Source organism: Felis catus, chromosome C1 (genome assembly GCF_018350175.1).
Source record: "Felis catus isolate Fca126 chromosome C1, F.catus_Fca126_mat1.0, whole genome shotgun sequence".
NCBI lineage: Eukaryota > Metazoa > Chordata > Mammalia > Carnivora > Felidae > Felis > Felis catus.
In genome coordinates this window covers 31,529,418-31,552,340 of record NC_058375.1, presented here as the reverse complement: position 1 = coordinate 31,552,340, position 22,923 = coordinate 31,529,418, and the positions used below count along the sequence as shown (strand labels likewise).

Sequence of the window (22,923 nt, the reverse complement as noted above, 5' to 3'; positions counted from 1 at the left end):
GGCGGGGGCGCAGAGCAGTGGGCCCGGGAATGCTGAGCGTGCCTGAAGGTGGCGCCTGCCCCAGCCAGGCCGTGCCGTGGGTGTGCTGGGTTCTCGGGGAGGGTCCCCAGAGCTCGGCGGGAGCGGGTGGCGCCTTCCGGCTAGGCGCGGGGCTGGTAACCAGAGCCCCTTCCCCCATGAAATATTGATCGGCCTCGCTGCAGCCCTGGAGAAACAGGGGCCAGGGGGAGGGGAGCGAGCGGACCGGCCGCTGTCCATGGTGCTGCCGGGAGGGGGGAGCGAAATCTTCCCCATCCACCAACATGCTCTGGCTGGGGCCCCTGCCTCGGAGGATGAGCTTGCCTGCTCTTATCGCCTGTCTCTCAATTCCGCCACCCCATCTAGGAAGGGAGAACAGGGATCAAACGGGCATTTTGGAGGATCTACCATCCTCTCCCCCCTTCCCCCCTGCTGTGGCTAGGCTAAGAGTAGGGCTGTGTTTGGCTGAGACAACCCTAATATACACCTGTGGTCCTGGTGTGATTGTTGGTAGCATCTCTGCTTACTCTCAAAAGTCTTATTTGGATGATAAACTATGTGCATCCCCACAATAAGGCTTTGCTCCAAAGACCTCTTATCCCACCTTCTCTGCTCCGGGGTGGGGGAGGGGTTCTGTAGGTTCTGGGGGTGTGAGCACTAAGTGTGTTTGCAGGTGAGGGGATCGTCCTTCCTGTGCTAGGGCTGATCTGGAATAAGTGCTTGGGAGCCCCAGGCCCCTTGGGATCCTGCTGAAGCCCAGACATTCCCCAGGGAATCCGTCCTCTTCTCCACCAATCCAAATCCTGCTTTCTATTCAAGCTGTGCTTTTTTTTTCAGGCCTAGACTTTCCTTGCCCGTCTACATTCTTGGCTGGGCAAGTCTTCCCTTGGTTTTGATGTGACGGTGTGGTAGGGCCTCCAGGTTGGCCATCTGTATACTCATGGCATTTTCTCTGACTTCTCTGCTGATACTCCCTTCTTCAGTGGATTCTATATTCCTCCTATCCCTCGCCCTTTGCTCACTTTGTACTCCCCTCTGGGCATTCTCTTTCCTTTCCATATGCCACTTTTCCCCTCAGGGTACACATCCAAATCCTGCCCACTTACATTGCTCTCCTGAGCTCCAGTGAATCTGCTTACCTGCCCAATGCCTCTATGTGGGAGTTGCAGTATTATCTCAGGCTCATCACATCTAAGATGGGACTCATCTTCCCCTTAAGCCAGTGTTTTCCTTTGGGACCTCAAGCTTTGCTGATGGCACCTCTCAGTCTCTACCCTTCCTATAAATCACTTTGGATTCTGTTTTTTCCTCTCCCCAACTTCGTCCCATCACTAACTCTAGGCAATGCCCCAAGCCTTCTCATGACTCCTGGCCACCCTTTTCCTCTTCCCATTTGCATTGTCTGAAGCAGTGCAGTCTTCTTATCTGCTTTTTGACTGTTTTTCCTTCTGTCAGGCTTTCTTCTGATTCTGCACTCAGTGTCAGATCGAGCTCTGTAAAACATTACATCTAAGTCATGTCAGATTTCACTCCTTACAGGATTAAAGTCAAGCTTCTTAGCCCTGCATTCAGAGCCCTTCACTGGCTGTGCCAAGCCTACCTTTTTAGCCTTCTCTTCCGCAATTGTACTTACCTCCTGTTCCAACTGCACTGCCCTATTCACCATCCTGTGAACATAACACTTCCTCTCTGGTCCTTCCCAGGTAGTTTCCATTTCTCTCCTGCCACTTCTATCTCTCCTAATCCTCCCGATCTTTTGAGGTATTCTGCAATGCACTTCCCAATGTGCCTTTTCTAGTCTCCTCATCCTGAAGCATTCACTCTTTTTTTTTTTTAATGTTTACTTTTGAGAGAGAGAGAAAGCATGAGTGGGGGACGAGCAGAGAGAGAGAGGGAGACACAGAATCCAAAGCAGGCTTCAGGCTCTGAGCTGTCTGCCCAACGCAGGGCTTGAACCCATGGACCACAAGATCATGACCTGAGCCAAAGTCGGACGCTTAACTGACTGAGCCACCCAGGCACCCCCTGAAGCATTCACTCTTGAAGAACAACCAGAGTATTTAATTTTTAACTTTCAGTGCCTTGGGTCGCCCATAGACCAGCAACATGGGTATCACCTGAGACCTTGTTAGAAATGCAAAATCTCAGGTTCCACTTGGGACCCATGGGATTGAAATCTGCATTTCAACAAGATCCCCAAGTGATTCGTGTAAATATTTAAGTTTGAGGGTAGGATCTTTTGTTTGGGAATGGCCTTCAGCCGGGGCTGGTGGTGTTCTTAAGTGCCAAGTCTAACAGCCCCCATCAGGTGACAGGTGGCACATCTGGCCAGATCCCATGAGCTATGAGAAGGGGTGGATGGTTGAGATGGCTGTGAAGCATGCATACTTTGCCTGGCCCCTCCTACCTGGAATCTATGCCCCAAAAGGCCCCAGAGCTCAAGCTCTGTAAATCTGACTCGAGAAAGTACTCTAGCGACACAAGGAGGAATCAATTAATCGATGAAAAAGTAGTTATCAAGCATATAGCAGAACTTCTTCCTCTTCACAAAACACATACTGGTGGAAATGACTGTTATTTTAATGTATATTTTGAAAAGAAAAATATGTATTTTAGTTTTTCTTTATGATAGCATCAATACAGTTTCTAAAGTGGGAACTTAAAAAAACACGGTATGTCACATGAAGAAAATAAAAATAACTCACAATTCTACTATCCAGATATAAATATTGTCAATTTAATATTTGTTTGAGATTGTCATTCATTCCTTCAACACATTTAAAAAAAAATTTTTTTTACATTATTTATCTTTTGAGAGACATAGAGAGACAGAGCACAAGTTGGGGAGGGGCAGAGAGAGAAGGAGACACAGAATCCGAAGCAGGCTCCAGGCTCCGAGCTGTCAGCACAGACCCCGACGCGGGGCTCAAACTCACAAACCGTGAGATCATGACCTGAGCCAAAGTCGGACGCCCAACCAACTGAGCCACCCAGGCGCCCTCAACACGTTTTTACAGAGCCAGGTCTATGCCAGGCACTGGAGGTTCAGGGTGAAGAAGATATGGTTTCTGTTTTAGGTGGAGTGTGGGAGACAGGCATTAAACAAATTAAGAATAGCAGTATATGAATTTCCTAGGGCAGCTATAACAAACTGGGTGGCCTAAAACAATAGAAACTTATTCTCTAACAGTCCTGGAGGCAGGCGGCAGGATTGGTTCCGCTGAGGGAGATGCTGTTCCGTGGCTCCCTCCTAGCTTCTGGTGACCGCTGGCAATCCTTGGTGTTCTTCAGTTTGTTGCTGAATTAGTCCAAACTCTGCCCACATCATCATGTGGCATTCTCCCTGTGTGTCTCTGCCTTCATGTGGTTGCATTCTAACATTTATTTATTTTTGAGAGACAGAGACAGGGCAGGAGTAGGGGAGGGGCAGAGAGAGAGGGAGACACAGAATCCAAAGAAGGCTCCAGGCTCTGAGCTATCAGCACAGAGCCTGACACGGGGCTCGAACTCATGAACCGGGAGATTGTGACCTGAGCTGAAGTCGGACGCTTAACCAACTGAGCCACCCAGGCGCCCTTCATGTGATTGCATTCTTATGAGGACACCAGTCATATTGGATTAGAGACCCACCCTACTTCAGCATGACCTCAGTGTAACTAATGACATCTGCAATGACCCTATTCCAAAACAAGGTCAGATTCTGAGGTACTGGGGTTACTACTTCGACATATCTTTCCCGGGGGGAGAATTCAACCCATAACGGGCAGGGACAGTACAGAGTCTGGGAGAGCATGACAGGGGGAGTCATTTTGGGAAGACTCTCCTAGGAAATGACCTTCCAACTGGGACTGAGCAATGACTAGGGATTAGCCAGGCAAAGGCAGCACACAGAGAAACAGAGGGCATCAGAACATGAGGGTGGGGTTCAGCTGGAAAAGAACATTCTAGGCAGACAGGAGACCCAGGGCACTTTTGAGGAATGGAAAAAAGGCAAGTGCAGCTGGAATACAGAAGCAGAGCAAGAGCACGGGACGATCTGGCTCACTTGGCTTGTGGGCCTTGGTGTGAGGGGTTTTTACCTTCTCCTGAAAGAATTAGGGAGCTATGGCAAGCTGTCTTGCAGGAGTGATTCATTCTGCCTTGTGAGTGATCTCACAAAACTGAGCTGTCTGAAGGCTGTGTGCTTCCTCTATATTCCCCAGTTCTGAGGGAAGGCACATGGCCATGTCCTCAGGAGCCCCCTGGCTGAGGAAAGACACATGGTAGCTCTGTCTGAGAAATGAAGGCATGGCCGTGTCTTCAGCAAGCAGCCCCTGGTTCAAATGGGGAGGACAAGCCCTGCCCTCAGGAACCTTGATCTGAGCAGGGCACAGGGCGCAACCAGCTCTGGGTCTATCTTGCCCTTCAGTGTCCTGAGCTCTTGGAGTTGTGGACAGAGCTCTGGGTCCGGCTGCCCCACCCTCTGCCCTGCCGTGAAGACTGTGTCTGAGAATGTGTCCAGGGTAGGCACATGACCCACGTAGGTCCCTGGGGCCAGAGGCGCCAAAGCGGAGGGAGGCCAGGGGCTAGGTTTTGCAGGGGCTATCTCCTGAGCACCTTGCTGCCCTCAAAGAATGTCTGGCTATTTCCTTTCTATGCAGGAACTAGCCTGGTGCTCAACCCATCCCTCACCACACCCTCAGAGACTCTTTACTGTGTGTGACAGGAGAGGGCCCCCCTGCCCAAAGCTGCCTTTCCTCCCTTGCCTGGGCTGGGTGGGCCAGGCTGGGTGGAGGAGAAGTGGGTCAGCTTGGTAGCCATGGTGACAGCAGCTGCTCCCTGCCAGCCTTCTCATCTCCTCACCACAAACCTCACCGATGAGCTCTTTTGTCCGGCCTGCAGGGATGGGGGCCAGGAGGGTGGTACTCAGGGCTGGAGCTGGTATGAGTGTGTACGTATTCAAGCTCGCACAGGCACCTGCTCAGAGCTGGTGTGCGTGCCTCAGCCAAGAGAACCCAGGATCCAGGTATGACCCTTCCTACTTCCCTGCCCACTAAAGGGATGGGGCTCCTCCCACCTCCCTGGGCTGGGCAGAGGCCAAGGAGGGGGTGTGTGTGTTTGAGTGTGCGTGGGTGTGTACACATATGTGAGTCTGCAAACGCCTGTGACTGTCAATGTGGCTGCTTCTGTGCACTTTTGTCTTGGGGGTGCATGTGCCTGGCTGTGTACGTAGGTGATTATGTCTTTTAAGTGTATATCATCCGTCTGGGTTGGTATGGTGTGTGACCACACATTTGAAACTCAGTGCCCTGTGTCTCCCCCTGTGTGTGTATAGTGTTGTGCATGTGAGTCTGGCTTGGGGGAGACAAAGGTCACATAATCAGGAGGAGACCTGGCATGGTGCTCCCCATGCAAGCTGGGTGTGCTCCCTCAGCCCAGCCTGCCTCCCCCACCATATGCCAGCCTTGTCACCCGCCCATCTTTTCCTGGGGGTGGGGTAAAGCAGGACTAGAAAAAAAGAGAACCCTTCTCCCCTTCTGTGGATGCAGACACTGGCCCCTGACGTGGACACAGATTGGGATGGGAGATGCAGCAGGAAGCCCTGGTGGTGGACTGGGATTGGGTCAGGGCCCTCAAAAGTCAGAACCAGCACCCAGTGAGGGCCCAGGAGCTGAGAGGCTGGCAAAGAAAAGCACAGTTTCACGTGCCAGCTCCTACCTCAACTGAGAGGCACAGGGACCCACATCCCACGCTGTCCTGCGCTCTGGGGGGAAGCAGGTGAGAGGTGATCCTCTCGGTCTCTGAGCCTTTCCACGAAGTGGTTGCACCCGGTGCGCAGTCCGGCCCAATGAGCACTGACGCCCATACACTCCTTCCCTGTTAACAGAGGCACCATTATGAGTAGTAACAGTGTAGTTGGCCAACCGAGCATTTAGCACGTTACCGATCCTTATTTTATAGCATCTCATCTAATAATCCTAAGGCAGGCAGTATTATCCCCACTCTAGTGGTGAGGAGCAGTAGGCTCGGGGAGGGGGGGGGGGGGCGGGTTGTTAAGGAAATTGCCCGGCGTCATACGGCTTGCAAGTGACAGATCTAGGTTTTGAACCAAGTAGGTCTGCCTCCAAAGCCTGTGTTTTTAATCAGCGTTTTCCTGCTCCTCGTTATCCCATCCGACACCAAGTGCAGCCTGGAGAGTGGGGCTGCGTCCAGGTGGCAAGTAGACTCCCCCGCACAGAAGAGGAGCTGGAAGTTCAGAGAGGCTGAATGACTTGTTCCGGGTCACATGGCTGGGGGTGGAGCCAGAAGTGCTCCACCCCCCATCCCGGGGTATCTCACAGTATCTGGGGAGGGACATCCCTTCAGTGGGAGGGAGGATTGAGGAAGAAAGAGTAAGATGTAGAGCTTCTTAGCCGTTGGACCTCCATTTGTCCCTCGTGTGTTAAAAGTCGTAAAATTATGGGTGGGGCTTCAGCAGCAGTAGTTTGACATTAACGTGCCTACAGGCAGATTCGGGGACCCAGGAGTTGAGATGCTTTCTACAAAGTAGGAAACAGAAGCAGAGAGTTTAAATGATTTGCTCAACATCCCATAGCCATCTCAAAAGTCTGTCTCTTAACTCTGCAAGCTCCTGGAAGCCCTTAAGGATAGATGTTTTCACTAGCCCTTCCTCTAAACTCCCCTCTTTCCTTCCAGACTCTTATCACATCACCTCCTCCTAGAAGCTACCCTGATTGCCTTCACCTCCTTTCTTGAAAACTGGTGTCTGGGCAGAAGTTAACAGAAGCCTCGTGTAAATGCCCTAGGGGTGTGCTGTTGGTAGGGGCACAGCCCCCTGTGATGTGGAACACCACGCTCAGATTCATCAGTTGGGTGAGTTTGGGTTTTCTTCAAAGTGGGGAGGAAGCACCTGCCAGGTGATGTGGGACCTGGGAGTTAGGAGAATTGGGTTGGAGCTCTAGTTTTGTCACCAACTTTCTGTGTGACCCTGGGTGTGTCTCTTTCCCTGGGCCTTGATTTCCCACTCTGCAAAATGAAAGACTCAGGCTGGAATGGGGTTGGCAAATCTGTTTTAAATCATGGGCCACTTTTCACCAATTGGTGCTGGAGCTGTGTTGAGAGGGATTCTGAGGTTAAATCTGTCCTTGGTGGGAAAGAGATGGATTAGTGATGTCTGCTGTGGGTGGGAGAAGGAGAGAGGTGGTAAGAGCCTCAGTTATTTGCCATCCCTTCCAACCTACCAGTCCATCACCCTGTGACAGATTGCTTGGTCTCTCCTGTTGAAAGAGTGGGTAGCTAGGTTTATGTTGGGCTTTTGGATGGCCCTGTTTGACTCTCAAAACAGGCTTATGATCTGGTTAGACACATGAGGGACCTGGGTAGCCTGGCAGAGCTCTGAAACCCCAGCTGTCAGGATTCAAGAGATGGTCTGGGGAGCACTTCGGGTACTATGACTCCAGGGTAGAGGCCAAACATCCATAACTGGAAAGAAAACACTAGCCTCCTTGCTTGAGGAGCTTGGAAGGAATCTGCAGGCATGGAGCTTTGGCAGGAGTGGGGACAGTAGGACTCGTCCCTGGAGGGGACACCCGAGCCATAGTAGCAGATGCTGCTGTGGCAGTAGATGGGGGTCAGCGGAGAGAACTCCAGAGTGAGGTGTCTGTGACACGGCGAGGAAGGGCTCCCTTCCTTGAGGTGCCATAAACTGGGCTGGAAAAGGGACAGTCCTGCTCAGAGGCAGAGAATTGTTGAAGTGACTTTTGTAGAAAGGATATAGGTCATTTAGCAATCTCTTGGAACCACCAATATGTGAGATGCTGTGCTCTGTGGCTTGCTGGCCCCTCACACTCTGCCCCCATCTCTGCCTGCTGCCCCTTCCCCATCCCTGTGGTCTCATGGCTCAGAGGGTGCTATAAGTAGGACTTACATGGGGGCCAGGTGGCTGGCTCTGTCTCTCTGTCTACCCCCCCCTTTTTTTAAACCTCTTTTTTTTTTTGAGAGACAGAGAGAGACAGAGCGTGAGTGGGGGAGGAGCAGAGAGAGAGGGAGACACAGAACCCAAAGCAGGCTCCAGGCTCTGAGCTGTCAGCACAGAGCCCGACGCAGGCCTCGAACTCACGAACTGTGAGATCATGACCTGAGCCAAAGTCAGACGCTTAGCTGACTGAGCCGCCCAGGTGCCCCATACCCCTCTTTTTTTTTAAGTTTATTTATTTATTTTGGGGGTGGGGGAGAGAGAATGAGTGGGGGAGGGGCAGAGAAAGAAGGAGAGAGAGAGAGAGAGTCAGTCCCAAGCAGGCTCTACACTGACAGCACAGAGCCTGATGTGGGGCTTGGACTCACGAACCATGGGATCATGACCTGAACCGAAGTCAGACACTTCACCGACTGAGCCACCCCGGTGCCCCTCTGTCTTATCCCTCTTGAACTAGACTGACTGTCAGAGAAGCAGCCAGAGCCCCCATTCTGCCAATGCAGAATGTGTCCTTAGGCTCTGCTCTCCAGTTACAAGGACTTGTAGAGATCGCCTAATCCAACCCCTTTGTTTTACACACAGATGAGGAAACCAAGGCCCAGAGAAAGTGACACAAAGAATCCATAGGCATTCTAATCCCACTTTCTGATTCTTCATTCTCCCAGGCTGCCCTGCCCAGCACTCCTGCACCAGAGGTCAGGCCCTAAGACCTTGGGTCCACTGCTTTGGGTCTGGTTCCTCCCGACCCCTTGAGGGTGGCCTATCTGGCTGGGCCCTCTGAAGCATTCACCAGCTCTCTAGGCCCCTCTGGATAGATCCCTGGGTAGTTAAAGATGAGAAAGTGGCTCCAGATGGTGCAGAGTCCTGGATGTCAAACCATCTGCTTGTCAATGTCATTCATTATTCATGAGGAAACATGAGCCCCTGGGTTGGCAGGGTCAGGAATTTTGTCCCATACTTTCTTCCCTTCTCAACCCCTGGGAGTGATAATCTTGAGCTTCCTGTAGGCTGCGCTAAGGAAGTGCTTCCTTCTCCAGCTGTGTCTGGGTGGGGTTTCTACTGCCCCCAGATGCTTGTGCCTGCTGTGGAAACCTGGCCCAGAGAGGTTTTTCTCATCAGAGATCATTTTCTTGCAGAGTTTTCAAAAAGCCAGAGACCCAGGGCAAAGCCTGAGTGAGAGGGATGGGCCTACACCTTTGGGTGAGGTCTGGCTTGATGGGGCAGGAACTGCTGAGTGTGTTCACATCTTTGTGGGAAGAGGAGACCTGGGTTCGAGTCCAGGTGTTGCCATTTCGTAGCCAAGTAGGATGGGCAAGGCCTTGACTTTTCTGATCTGTGACGTGGAGATTACCATACACCTAACAAAAATACTTTAAACATTTTTTTAAAGTTTATTTTATTATTTATTTTGAGAAAGAGAGAGAGAGAGAAAATGAGTGGGGTATGGGCAGAGAGAGGAGAGAGAGAATCCCAAGCAGGCTCCACACTGCCAGCATAGAGCCCGACTCAGGGCTCAAACTCATAAACCATTAAATCATGACCTGAGCTGAAACCAAGAGTCAGACGCTTATGACTGAGCCACCCAGGCGCCCCTAACAACAATACTTTAAAGAGTAAGTTAGACTTACGCTGGAAGCCCTCTCCCACCATTCACCAAAAGACCATGCAGGTACCCAAAAAAACCCACACAAATTGGCACTAGAATTGGAAACTGAAGAGAAGAGATCATCATAGGCCCAAGTCCAGGGGGACTTTCCATTAGCTGCAAGGTTAATGGGGGATGGATGGAGAAATACAATCCGGGACTCTGTGTACATCACAGGGTGAGCGAAAACAGTCCAGACAACCACAAAGAAGGGAGAACACAGCTTTGACTCATCCCCACTGTCAGCCCTAATCTGCCTGGTTGGCAGGAGCCATGCTGACCAGGAGGCCAAGTGGCCACCGTTCACAGCTATCTGGGGACTGAAATCCTCTAGAGTGGCATCCTCCCTCCTCCCTCCTTCTCCCCTGACCTGACACTTCAACTATGTCCTTTTGAAAAGGCAGATTCCCTCAGGGTGACAGGGCTGAGAGCAGAGGGTCGAGCAAAGTGACCGGAGATGGGCTGCCCTGGGAAGAGCTCTGTAGGCTGAGACAGAGCTGGGAAGGGCTGTGTGCAGAGCCTGCCGGAGCAGCCGTTTTTCCCATACTCTGAGCAGAGGGCACCTGCCGCAGCATTGGACCTTCAGCCAAGTTGTCGAGGCTGATAGCTGGATATCCCATCTCTGTGCAACATTGAGCCACCCAGCTCCCCCAGAGTGGCTTCCAATGCCCTCTGTCTTCCCTAGCACTCATCAGAACAATCCGATTTAATATTTAATTACGTAATCAGTCACTCGCTGTCTGTCTCTCTTGGACTGGAGGCTCTGAGCGGGCAGGACCAAGTCGGCCTGGCTCCCTGCTGTGTCCTCGGCACTCTGCACAGGCCTTGAAATTTGGGGGGGGGGGGGGGGGCTTCGATATTTTTTGAATCCAGCTTTGGAAAGGAATTCGGCAATATTTTACAAGAATCAGAGAAATGTTTATGTCCTTGGTATCAGGTAGGATGCTTTGGGATGTAACTGAGACCACTGATTCAAATTGGCTTAAGCAGTGGAAAACACATTATCTCACATAACCGGAAGGCCAGAGAAAAGCAGGCTCCAGGGTGGCCGAGGTCCTTTCTGTCTGTGCTGTGCTGCACTCGACAACACTGGATTCCTCTTGGGACTGGGCCCTCTCTAGGGGGAAGAGTCTTGAGGGAAGAAGTGGGGAGAGAGACCCCACTTTGCTGGTAAGCATGGAATCCAAATCTTCCCCTTAAGTTAGATCGGGCCAACTTAGTCATATGCCTGCCCTTGTACCAGTACGAGTTACCAAGATGAGGGCCGCTCACTGATTGGCTTGAACTAATCAGGATCTGCCTCTGAAATGGGATGGGGTGGTGGCTACACAAAACCAGCGCTCTGTCAAGAAGCAGGAAGGGAGTGTGGCTGTTGGGGAGGCTCCTGGCGGTATCCACACTCAGCCTAGTGACTCTGTTTCTGGGACTCAATCCTAAGGAAATAAGTAGATCAAAGCAGTGTTGAGTGATGTTGTTTAAAAGACAGGAGAGGGGCGCCCGGGTGGCTCAGTCGGTTAAGCATCTGACTCTTGGATTTTGGCTCAAGTCATGATCTCATGGTTTGTGAGATGGAGCCCTGTGTTGGGCTCTGTGTTGACCACATAGAGCCTGCTTGGGATTCTCTCTCTCTCTCTCTGTCTCTGTCACTCTGCCCTCCCTCTTCTCTCTGTCTCAAAATAAATAAACATTAAAAAAAAAAAAAAGAAGACAGGAGACAGAGGAGGAAGTCAGACCCGATCTAAGAGGTCACGATATTGAAATACTTAAGTCAATTATGCTACCTCTATACCATGAAATATTATGGTGGCGTTAAAACATTTATACCAAGCGTTCACGACAGTGGGAAATGCTTGTGATATGATGTTAAACGAAAAATACCAGGATGCAAAATTGTATTTGCACTATGAGTTCAATTATTTTTAAAAATGCATAGAAAAGGGACTGGGAGGAAATCAGATCAAAACGCCTCCAGGGGCCGCCACTCCGTGGTGCACTTAAGGGCGACCTGTGCCTGCTTCTTTCTACTTTTCTGTGCTGTCCCTTCCAGCAGGAGGGCCCCTTCCGGAGCCGCCACCCCCACCCCGACCCCACAGGCGGGGGCCAGTCTTGCTGTCTCTGTTCTTATTATTGGCCATGACAATAATCACACTTACTATTTACTCCGTGCCTGGCACTGTTTTGGCGCCTTCACATGCTCTAATTTAATCCTTTCGACAGTCTTGTGAGGTGAGTGCTTTTATTATTTCTCGTTTTGCTGAGGTGTTCACTGAAGCCGCGAGGTGCTTGGTCACAAGATCACACAGCCAGTGTGTAGAGGCCTTTGGAATTCAAGAGTGGGCCGTACGACTCCACAGCCTCTGCCTTGACCTGGCCAAACCAGGTCACTTGCCAGGATAGCCATGTGCTAATAGGAATAGTTCCATTATTGAGCCAGACCCTGTGCACACTCTTTATGTTTATTGATTCGTTTAATCCTCACAGCCTCAGAGAGGCCAAGTGACTTGCCCAAGGTCACACAGCTAGGAAGTGGTGGGCTGCCGTAGAGTGGCCCCAGGGCCTGATGTGGCACCCCTTTGTTTCCTGCCCTCCCCCCACAGGATTGCCTGAGGCCTTGCCGCCCCTCAGACCATGTTTAACGGGGAGCCTGGTCCGGCCTCGGCCGCGGCCTCCAGGAATGTGGTTCGGAGCTCCAGCATCAGCGGTGAAATCTGTGGCTCCCAGCAGGCTGGGGGTGGGACCGGGACCACCACGGCCAAGAAGCGGCGCAGCAGCCTTGGGGCCAAGATGGTGGCCATCGTGGGCCTGACTCAGTGGAGCAAGAGCACACTCCAGCTCCCCCAGTCTGGTGAGGGGACGTGGGACATGGAGGGGGTGGGGTGGGGTACCTTGCAATGACAGGGCACCCAGGGGGTGTCCTCATGCCTACAAATACTTATATAGCACTTACCGTATACCAGCTGCTACTCTGGGTCCAGTACATGTCCTGACCCATTGGATCCCCATAAACTCCATGAGGCAGATCCTCAAACAAGAGAAAGGAAGTAAGATGCCCCCAACTACATAGCAAGTGGGTCGCTGGGGCCTGAATTCAAAGCAGCCGGGCTGCGGGGTTCATGCTCCTGAACTTTACGCCATGCTGCCTCCGTGCGCACCCTTACGCATTCAACAGCCACCGTATTCCTGGCACTGTGCTAAGTGGCACGGCTCCACAGACACGCATCCACGGGATACAGTCTCACCTGCATTCTCTGAATTTCCCAAGTACAAATAGCCGCAGGAATGCAGCCACACATTACCAAGTCACAAGAGAGACACACACACCTTGTATCGTCATACGGTATGTGCTCATTTGCTCAGGTGACTCACCCCTACTGCCGGGAAATCATACTGCAGTCATTCACGCTTGTGCATGGTCACAATGAAGCCAGTCATGCAAATCGCACAAGCACGCTCCTCTGAGTAGTAATGTACAGACCCAGATCACTGAAGCACAGTCGCATACGCACACACACAACAGCCCATGGTCATAGAAACATGTCGCACACGTATACGTACACGCACATACCTCCCAAAGCCATGTTCACACACGCCTTAACAGCTACATCCTGAAAAACGTATTTTCTCAGCCACCTAGTTTTGGAGTCCTAGTGATGCTCGGACTGGGGGGTGACCCACTTTGTCACACACAGTCACCCTGGACCCCACATCACGGAGGAGGAGCCAGCCCTCCCCTCCCAAGACCTCCTCACTTTGTGGCATCAGCCCAGACACCAGCTGGTTTTGTTTTAAAATCTCTTCCTGCTTATTTTGTTCAGAGTAACAACTTCCCCAGGAAACCTTCAAATAGGCAGCTGGATGGGGGTGGTGAGGGGGCGGGGGCGCCGGAGGATCCAGAGAGAATGCTCATCAAGACTCCCAGTTGAGGGTGGGAGACTTTTCCAGGCCTTAAAATAGATTTTTACAAAGCCCTTCACAGGAGCACGTGGGATGGTCTTTTCCAGCAATCAAGCTGCAGTGTGTTTTTTAGCTCAGAGAAATGTTAGATGGGGAGGGGGCTTCAGGTTATCAGTGGCCCAGAAGGCATGGCCTTTGTGTTTGCAGTGTGGGCCTGGTGCTAGGGAATCAGGGGGATGGGGATCCAGGAGTTCGGCTGGCACAGAACCAAGGGGTGGGATTAAGGTTGGGGGATTAAGATTAGGAGGTTGAGGAGGTATTGGGCTCCAGGAGTCTGGCTTTAGGAATCTGGCTGATTCAGTTTCAGACCCAAAGGCTTCTTCATGCCCGAAGTGATTTGAACAGATGGTTTTCCAAGGTCAGGGCTGGGGCCTGAGTCACTGGGAGACATTCTGGTGATCTGCCTGGGGCTGTCCACCTACCCAGACTCCACAGTCAACAGGCAGGGACTGGAGTAAACACCAAGAAGATCTCAAGCCTCGAGGGGAGATGAATGACGGTGAGGCTTCTGGATCACTTGTCTCCATGGTAGGCATGGGTACAGCTGAAGGCCTGGGGCCTGAGCCAGGAGAATTGCCCAGATGCCCTTTTAACCAAAATTCTCTGTGAATCATCCAATCTCCGAATGGGAGAGCAGGGAGGGCCCCTTGGGATCATCTAGTCCCCTACACTCATTTTATCGATGAGGCATCTCAGCCTGGAGAGGAGAAGGCACTTTCCTGGAGAACAACTTCAAGTTGGCCTTCACAGCCACACCCTGTCATTTACTAGTTGGGTGATTCAGGCAAGTTACTTCGCTTCTCCAAGCTTGCTTCCTTGATTGTGGAATAAGGACAATGATACCTGTCTTGCAGACTTTCCAGGGAATTACATGAGACAGGATATGCAAAGCCACTCAGCCTCATGCCAGCACATAATAGATACTTGGTAAATTGTTGGTATTATTATTACCCATGGCCACACAGTAGGACCCAACAAGAAGTGAGTTCTCTAGCCCCCACAACTCTGCCTCTCACCAGTAGCATACTCCTCTCCCATCTGTAATTCTTTCTTTCCGCTTTTTTTCTCCCCAGTCTTGAGGTTGCCAGTGTCCCAACTTGGAGCCTCCTTCTGGGTAGGAGAGTCTGGCCCCAGGGGGATGTATGGGCTACCTCGCACTGGCTCTGGAAACTCGGTTCTGGGAAAAGATCCTAGCAGGGTGCCCCTGCTGCCCCCAGATGGGATGGCTCAGTTCCCTGAAGGGCTGGGCTGTGTGAAGTGGGGAGAACTCCTCTCTTGGACCCCAGCTTCTGAGCTCTAGGTCTGCCCTTCCCAGGAGCTTCCTTCCTCCTGATCTGTCCATACTCTGCATTGGCTCCAGCCCCACCCATCTCCTCCTCTGTCCTAGTTCAGGACCCATGATATCTAGCCTGGACTATTGCCCCAGCCTCCTCTCTAATTCTCCTGCCTCCGGCCTGCCCCTTCCAGTTTTTTCCTCACATTTTCCTAAAGTGGCCTTGAAGAAACTCACCCTGAAACTTCAGAGTTTCATTCTGGCTCTGTAACTCCCCGTGGGTCCTTGGGAAAGTCACATTTCCACTGGGTCTCTATTTCCTCTTCTATAAAATGGAACTATAGAGATGGTCTCCCAGCTTCTGGCTATATCTAACATTCTCTAAGTTGTGGGAGCAATGATGAAGGTAGGGTCAGAGTTTTAGGGTCCTAGGACATAGGTGGGGTCTGGCCTGGCCTTAGGCTGGGTCTACTCAGGGCCCACCCTGGGCTATTCCAGCCCTTGCCCAAATGGAGCTCCTCTTTTCAGTACCAGGGACAGCAGCTCTTCCCACCTCAGCTCTGGGCTCTGGGTCAAGGTGGGGAGAGGACTCAGGACCCTTCCAGGAGATGCCCTGTGAGTGGTGCTGAGCGCTCCGACTGCCTCTCCCTTCTATGTGGTGGGACAGATGGGATGGTTCCTTGAGTCTTTCAGTTTCCAGGAACCACAGAACTATTGCAAGGAACCCAGTTCTCTAGAGAGAGAAGCTACATAAAGTTATTCCCCAGATGGATAGAATTCAGACTGGACAAGTATCAAACCAGTAGAGGAATTTTCTCTGATGTTGCAAGAACTTTCTTCCCACTCAAAAGACACAGAACCGAATCTCTGCTGAATCACCTCTCAAATCGATGTGGAGTTGATGGAGGGGGTGAAAAGTTGGCTATCAGTAGACTGGGAGAGTGTGGGCCTGGGGTCTGGCCCCAGCCCTATGAGCATGTGGACCTTGGGCTCCCCATCTATGGCAGTGGGAGGTCAGCGAGGCATCTCCAACACTTCAGGATTCTGTGACACCCTTCCCAGGGGCTCATAGTGGGTTGGGTAGGTCAAAGAAGGTAAATTTTCTCCCAACTGGGTCAAAGCTTCTCAAGTTGTAGAAGAGGGGGGATTGGGGCCATGGGGTGGTGAGGCTCTGGCTTCAGCTTAGGGTGTGTATTGTTGGGGGGGGATATGAGAAGGGAGGATAAAGTGCAGCTCCCACAGACCCTCTGTCTCCTAACTGGGTTGGGGGGGTGTGGCAGTTAGGAGCCAGGGACACCGTGAGTCCCCTACACCCACTGTTATTGCCCTGTGTGTGTGGTGGGTCACACACCATTTATGAGTTTGTATCTACGTGTGTGATTGAGTGGATGGGTTCAACTCCAAGTGTTAGGGCATGAAGGTCACATGTCTGTGGCAGAGTATGTCATGTGTATGTATGACTAAGACCTGGTAGGACCATTTGTGACTGTGTGCCCATTATATGAACATACGTGACCTGGTGTGTGAGATCACTGTACTCATACATGTGATCATTAGCACTCATGTATATCTGCTTATGTCAATGTGAAAGAAATACACATGAGCTAAAGTGACTGTGTGTGTGTGTGTGAGAGAGAGAGAGAGAGAAAGGTCGGGGGGGCGGGGGGAGAGAAACAGGCCAGCAAACAGTCATATCAGCGGTCTCATTGACTCATGGTTAGTAGCTATTCCAATATCCCAGAAGCTGGGGTGGTTTCAGAGAAGACATTCCTCCTCACCACCAGCCCATCCCCACTCCCAGGACCCCCATCCCATCTGCTAGTGATGCCGGCCTTCTCAGTCGTCCCTCTCCCAGTGGGACTTCCTGAAAGGTAAGTAGGACGAAGCAGGAGGAATAAAGTTCCCCTTTGCGCAGGCTGGTGTTTTGAACATCCCCTCCCCAATTTACCATTGGGTGTGACCAAGAGAGGAGGTTGCCAGCATAGCCAACTCCCCCCTCCCCACTGCTTTTGGAGGCTGTGTTGCCGGCCCCACTCCCAGCCTCCCCATCGCTGTCAGCATCTCCACTCGTCATCTGCCCAGGCCTCTAACCAGGGACAGCAAATGGCTCCTTTGGTATAGTCCTTATCTGAGTGCCTCTTCCTCCCTATGAAGCTCCGTAGGCAGCAAAGCGCCAGCAGGGGAAAGCCCTGCAAACCTTCCACTCGTCTTCTGCTCCCCCCACCCCCAGGAGGAGAGGGTGTCTAGTGGGACCTCACTGCAATGCTGAGGAGGTTGCCATGGAAACCCAGGCAGGATGGTGCGCTGCTAGGAGAGGCAAAGTGCCCCGTGTTCCCTGCAAGGCTCAAGAGGGGGACTGGGGTGAGGGTAGAGGGCCCTCCAAACAAGAGGTACAGAGACACCGAGTAAGCTCTCACCGCATGGCTTCTGGAGTTCTTCTGCAGACCTCTCTTTCAGAGCCAAGGTCAATTCAGGCCAACCTAGTGGTCCCTCTCAGTCTTGCTTCCCTAACAGCCCCTCCAGCCCGCCACACACATCCCTTTCCACATTCAGGCCCACATTGAGAATGTGGGTTAATGTGAGAGTGGCTAAACTTCACATGGGGTTTTTTATTGGTTCTGTGAAGGAATCAGAGTCAGAGGTGGATTGCGAGGTCGGGGTGTGATAGGGTTCATGAGGGTAAGGGGGGAAAGCAAATCTGGGAATGCCAGAGAAAGCAAACTTTCCAGAAGAGAAAGGAGCACGTAACCATTTGGGGCAAAGGCTGGAATTGCGTTGGGAAGGTGGCCATCAGGGAGCCTGGCAGGGATGAGGCTGAGTGAGGGCTGCAGGGCTGGTCTCCACCTGGTGATCCCCCCACCCTGCAGCCCCAGCTCACCTGTGCCCCTACCTCCAGTTCGAGTCCTGCCCATCCTGCCCCTTCCCGGGAGGTGACTTTGGCAGCATGCTCTCCGAAGCCTCTTCAGCGATCTGACCTTGTTCCCTTTCTGTGCTTTCGGGGGGGTCACAGAAGGGGCCACCAAGAAGCTGCGCAGCAACATCCGGCGGAGCACAGAGACAGGCATCGCCGTGGAAATGCGGAGTCGGGTCACACGCCAGGGCAGCCGGGAGTCTACCGATGGGAGCACCAACAGCAACAGCTCCGAGGGCACGTGCGTGCAGCCCATGCCCACTGTGGTCTCCGCCCCACCCTCCTGCACCCTCCAGGGGCAGGGCTGGGAAATCTTCCTGCGGGGGTTTCCAGTCCGGATGTCCGGGTTCTTCTGTGTCCCTGCCCGCCCTGGACGTCCGCCGCCTAGGCCCCAGTCTTCCTCTGCTCCAGGCTGCTGTTTCCCCTCCAAATACCCCCCAGCAGCCCCAGGGCAGTGTATCCCATCTGTATGTCTCATCCCCACCCCCTACCCCCCCCCCCCAGCACCTACATGCTGCCTTGCTCCAGAGGAGAGGGCTCGAAAGGAAAATGTGATCCTAAAATTCTTCTCTGAAACCATTGTTATGGCTCAGATGAATGGAGTTCTCGCAAGTGGTCTTGCCTGGGGCTTAGAGGAGGAGGTTGGACTAGATCAGTGTTTTTCAAACTGTGGGTGGTGACTCAGGCAGGAAGTAAAATCAGTTTAGTGGGTCAAAACCAACATTAGAAGGAGAAATGGAAAATTCAAACATATCCTGTGGAGTGAGGATGAATTACCTTGGGAATTTTTGTTTTTTTAATATATGGATACACAGAGGTCCGTGGTGTTAAATATATTTCTTCTGTTGCCTGGGGGGAGGGGGGGAAGGGGGGGTTACAGTTAAAAATTTGAAAGTCACTGGGTTAGATATTCCCTTGGTCTCTCCTAAATCTATGCAACTGGTTATATGACTAAGATTTTTTGGTTTGGCTTCATCAAGGCCCATTGACTTTAGGACCCTGTGGCTCTATTATTTAGGATTCTGTGACCTCATATGTCACTACTGTGCCCACTTCCATGAATGCAAATGGCCAGTGACATTTATTGCATCTTACTGTATGCAGGGCATCAGGTGAGTGCCTTTTACTCTGGGATCTGCCAGCTACTATCAGAGCAAAAATAGTATCTCATTTATCACAACAACAACACTGGGGTATGTCGGTACCATTATAACTCCATTTTACAGGTGGAGAGACTGAGGCATGGGAAGAGGGTGAGGTCCTTTACCCCAGGTCACAGCTATTCAGTGGTGGTGGAGTCAGGATTTGAATTAAGGCCACTGGACTCTATAACCTTTTTTTCACAACCTCTACGCTCTCTCTGATTCTGTGACCTTGAGAGTCTGTTACTTTATGTATGTAACCTTCTCAGACAGAATTCAGTATGAGGCTATTGCTGCTGGCCAGTAAGAGCGGGTGGGCCTCGAAGCCCCTTCCCAGGAAGTAGAGCCCAGCCAACTTCCTAGTTGGGGAGATCCAGGCCCTCTTCAACAAGGGTATGTCCTGTGTCTTTCTCCCTGCCTGTCACTGGCCAAGGGGAACTCAAGGCCAAACTCTCCAACAGAGAGTCATTCTGGGACAACCTGATCTCTCAGGCCAGGAACCGAGGCTATGCTAGGAGGTCTTAGAACTTCGGTCCTTCGTAGGTCCTGAGAAGACCCGGGTCAGCCCTCTAGTATCTGGCCTTTGTCTGCTGGCCACCTCCAGAACATCTAGGCTTGAGGACATGAACAAGTAGCACTTCCCCTTGATGTTAACGGCAGCAACGTAATAACTACCATTTTTTTTTGTTTCCTGTTTGTCTGGGGCTTTCATGCATCACCTGCCCTGATCTTCCCCCTCCCCCCCCCCCCCCCCCCGGCCATGACCCTATGAGTTGGGTATCCTCTCTGTTTTGAAGCCAAGGCAAGTCTCTCACCTCTTGGAGCCTCTGTTTTCTCATCTGTAAAACTGAATAATAGCCCCTGGAGCGCGGAAATGGCTATAAGGATGAAATGATATAATGTATGCTGAGCATTCAGTGTGCTGCTGGCGTCTGGCCAACTTTCAATCACTGTCAGTTTGCTTGTTACTATTTCCAGGCCCCCGCAACCAGGGACCACCCACCATCACTCGCCTTTTATCTCAACCCTGTAATTGTGTTATTTTGGTCTCGGCTGCTGTTTGGGGCACCACCTCAGATTATTGACTTGGATTTCAAACATATGGTCAAGTAAACCTCAGTTCTCGGAACTTGCTCCAGGCATTGAAATTCCTGGCCTATGTTTCTGGTTCTTGGCATCCATACCCCCCTGGGGAGGACACAGGTGCCCAGCAAGCCCTGCCTTCTAAGGGTTATCTTAGAAATCCTGGTGCTTGAGGATTGAATAACATTATTATCTTTATTATTTCTCAAGAGACACCAAAGTATTTTTCTTCAATGTGCAGAGATGAGCAGTTCTGTTTGTTCCCAGCTAAAGTAGTGTTCTCGTACTGTGTAGGGGGTGGGGAATTGAGGCACAGAGGGGCATGGCCCAGTGTCCTTGGGGCAAAGCGACTGCATCTCACTATCTAGACCACCTCATACCCCTCTGCCTCTTCCTCCAGGTTCATTTTCCCCACCACCCGGCTCGGGGCTGAAAGCCAGTTTAGTGATTTCCTGGATGGGCTGGGACCAGCCCAGATTGTGGGGCGACAGACATTGGCGACACCACCAATGGGTGAGTCTCCTTGAGGGCAGAGCGAGTAGGGCATAAGGGGTGAGCTCGGTGGGGGCCCTGTGTGATACAGTGTGAGCTGCAGAGAGGAGCCCTCACTCCGGCTTTTGTGCCCCAAGAAGGAGCCCGGCACTCCTCAGTCTGTCTCTCATCAGAGAGGACAAGGGGAGCCAGCCTGGCTCTGCTGGCTACCCTGCAGCAGCTTTATAACACACCCCTGCCCTCACCACCATGCACCACCCCCCCCCCCCACTCTCCCACCACCTGCTACCCGCCTGGCGGTGCTGAGTGCTGGGCGGAAAACGGTGAACAAAAATCATCACAGCATTGATGTTCATCAAGTCCATGCTACCACTGATGCTCTGTGTAACCTTGGCCACGTCACTTCCCTTCTTTGGGCCTCAATTTCCTCATCTGTAAAATGGGAATAATAATACCTGCCTTAGTACTGCAATCTAACAACAATTCACTGAGTTCCTATTCGCTGCTTTGGGTGAAGTATTTCATTAACTCCTTAGAAAGTGTGTCTTCTTTGACTTGTTACTTAATAGTGCCTGGCACCTAAAAGCCTTTTAAGTAACTTTTTCATCTCCCTTCCTTGCAGCTAGGACCTATTTCCCGGAGTCTACACTTGGTCCTTTTAGCTGCACTTCTCGTTCCCTCCCTCCCTCTTTCCCTCTCTTAGATACTGTGTTGGCTTTAAGCATCTCCTCCCAGGAACTAGCTTCCCCATCAGTCCTACCTAGGAGTCTGACCCAGACTTCTGGACTCAGTCTTCATTTGAACAGCGTTCAGATGTTGACCTCACAGGTTCAAAGTGTTGAGGTTCAAAGTGCTGACGTCACAGCCCATGAGAGAGCTGGGCTCAGACAGTGCTCTGCCATAAGCCAAGCTGTGGAGCTGGGTTTCTATCCCACCATACTGCCCTGTCTTGCTCTAATCTGCTTACCCAGGAGGCTTTGTCTGCTGGAAGCGGGGGGGTCCACGGGGACCCCTCAGCTCTCCTCTGGCTCTTGGGTAGGATTTGGCTAATTCCCAGCCCTTGCTTACAGGCTCTTACGGGCCTGGGGAATCTGCTTTTCCCAGCCCTAGGCCCGGCCAGGGGCTGGGAGGCAGTGAGAGGAGCCAGCCATCTCCACAAGGCTTTTGCACCACCACAGCCTAGAACATTTGTGTGTGGCGCCGCCTGGTGTCTAGAAGTGGAAAGGACAGGCTTGTATTTGCTCATCTTGTTAGGGATGTTACAGTGAGACCTCCCCCTTCCCACTCCCCCATGGGGAGGTCAGAAATAGCTAGAGGGAGGGCGATGACTTCCAGGAGGTTTCCTGAAAGTAATAAATCCCCATCTTCCCAAGTATGCAAATACAAACAATTGCACGATAGCTCAGTGTATCTAAAACGGGTGGCTGAACCCAAAGTCTGGCCCATTTTCATCTTTCCGCATCAGGCTTATGATTCTGCACTCCTTTGAAGGATGCTCCAAGTGACTAATGCATAATTTCAAATTCTGCTAACTGGTGTCGAACAAAGCGAAGAGTTCTAGAAATAACTGACATGACTTCACACAGAACTTGCCTCAGCGAGATAATCGTTTGTGGGAGCATCGTGAGGAATTCTGAGCTCTCTGCTCCCAGGAAAGCCGGCCTTTCCTCCCTCCTTTGGCAAGGGTACGAACAGGCCCCTCGCTCCCCGGCAGGGGCCTCCTGTCCCACACAAGCTCCTATCTCTGCGTCTCTTCAAACTGATATTTTGTCTATATTCGTTTGACAAAATGTATTTTGGGGCGTGGTGGAGGGCTGCTGCGTAGAAGGTGAATAAGAGCCGCTAAACCCACAGCCTCCCTCGCTTTCTTCCTGACGCCGGAAGTTCTGTCCCCAAACCTGCTGTCCTGTTCGGTGAGACAGAAGCCCCCCAGGAAACCAGCCTCGCCTGGGAATTTGGCAGCCATTTGTTGTTACTCAAGCATGGCCCCCACCGAGGGCCATGCCCCTGCCTCTCCTCAGGGGACCTATCAAAGTATTTCACAGCCTGCTCTCAAGTGGCCTCCCGAGAGCAATCCTGGCACATGCAATTTTTTGCATATTGTGCCCTTTCCAGTGCTGTAGCGTCCTCTGCAGACGGCGTTCTCTACAGCAGCTGGCCGGCCTGCCCCTGCGTCTGCCTCTGCCTGGACTGTCCCTCTTCTCCCTTGCAGGGGACGTGCACGTTGCCATCATGGACCGGAGTGGCCAGCTGGAGGTGGAAGTGATTGAGGCCCGGGGCCTGACCCCCAAACCAGGCTCCAAATCCCTCCCAGGTAAGGCAGAGCAGCAGGGAGAGGGGTTTTCCATCTGGGGTCCCGCCAGGGAGGGGTATGCAACTGAGCTCCGGGTCTAGCACATCCTCAGCTGCCCCTTGGCCTAGAGCCGTGTTCTCGACTTGGCTTGCCTGGAA

At 52.0% G+C, this 22,923-nt stretch overlaps 1 protein-coding gene across 7 annotated transcripts in view; it reads left to right on the top strand.

Moving 5' to 3' along the window:
• The window catches only part of RIMS3 (regulating synaptic membrane exocytosis 3), a 57,895-nt gene that overhangs the window by 26,969 nt on the left and 8,003 nt on the right, over positions 1-22,923 (top strand). For all 7 annotated transcript variants that reach the window (XM_045035611.1, XM_045035609.1, XM_045035610.1 and 4 more), the window contains 5 exons: positions 6,694-6,870; positions 12,215-12,462; positions 17,855-17,996; positions 20,381-20,493; positions 22,685-22,786. In XM_045035611.1, the coding sequence (XP_044891546.1) occupies positions 12,246-12,462; positions 17,855-17,996; positions 20,381-20,493; positions 22,685-22,786 (574 nt within the window). In that variant the 5' untranslated portion in view covers positions 6,694-6,870; positions 12,215-12,245. The remainder of the gene's footprint in view (positions 1-6,693; positions 6,871-12,214; positions 12,463-17,854; positions 17,997-20,380; positions 20,494-22,684; positions 22,787-22,923) is intronic.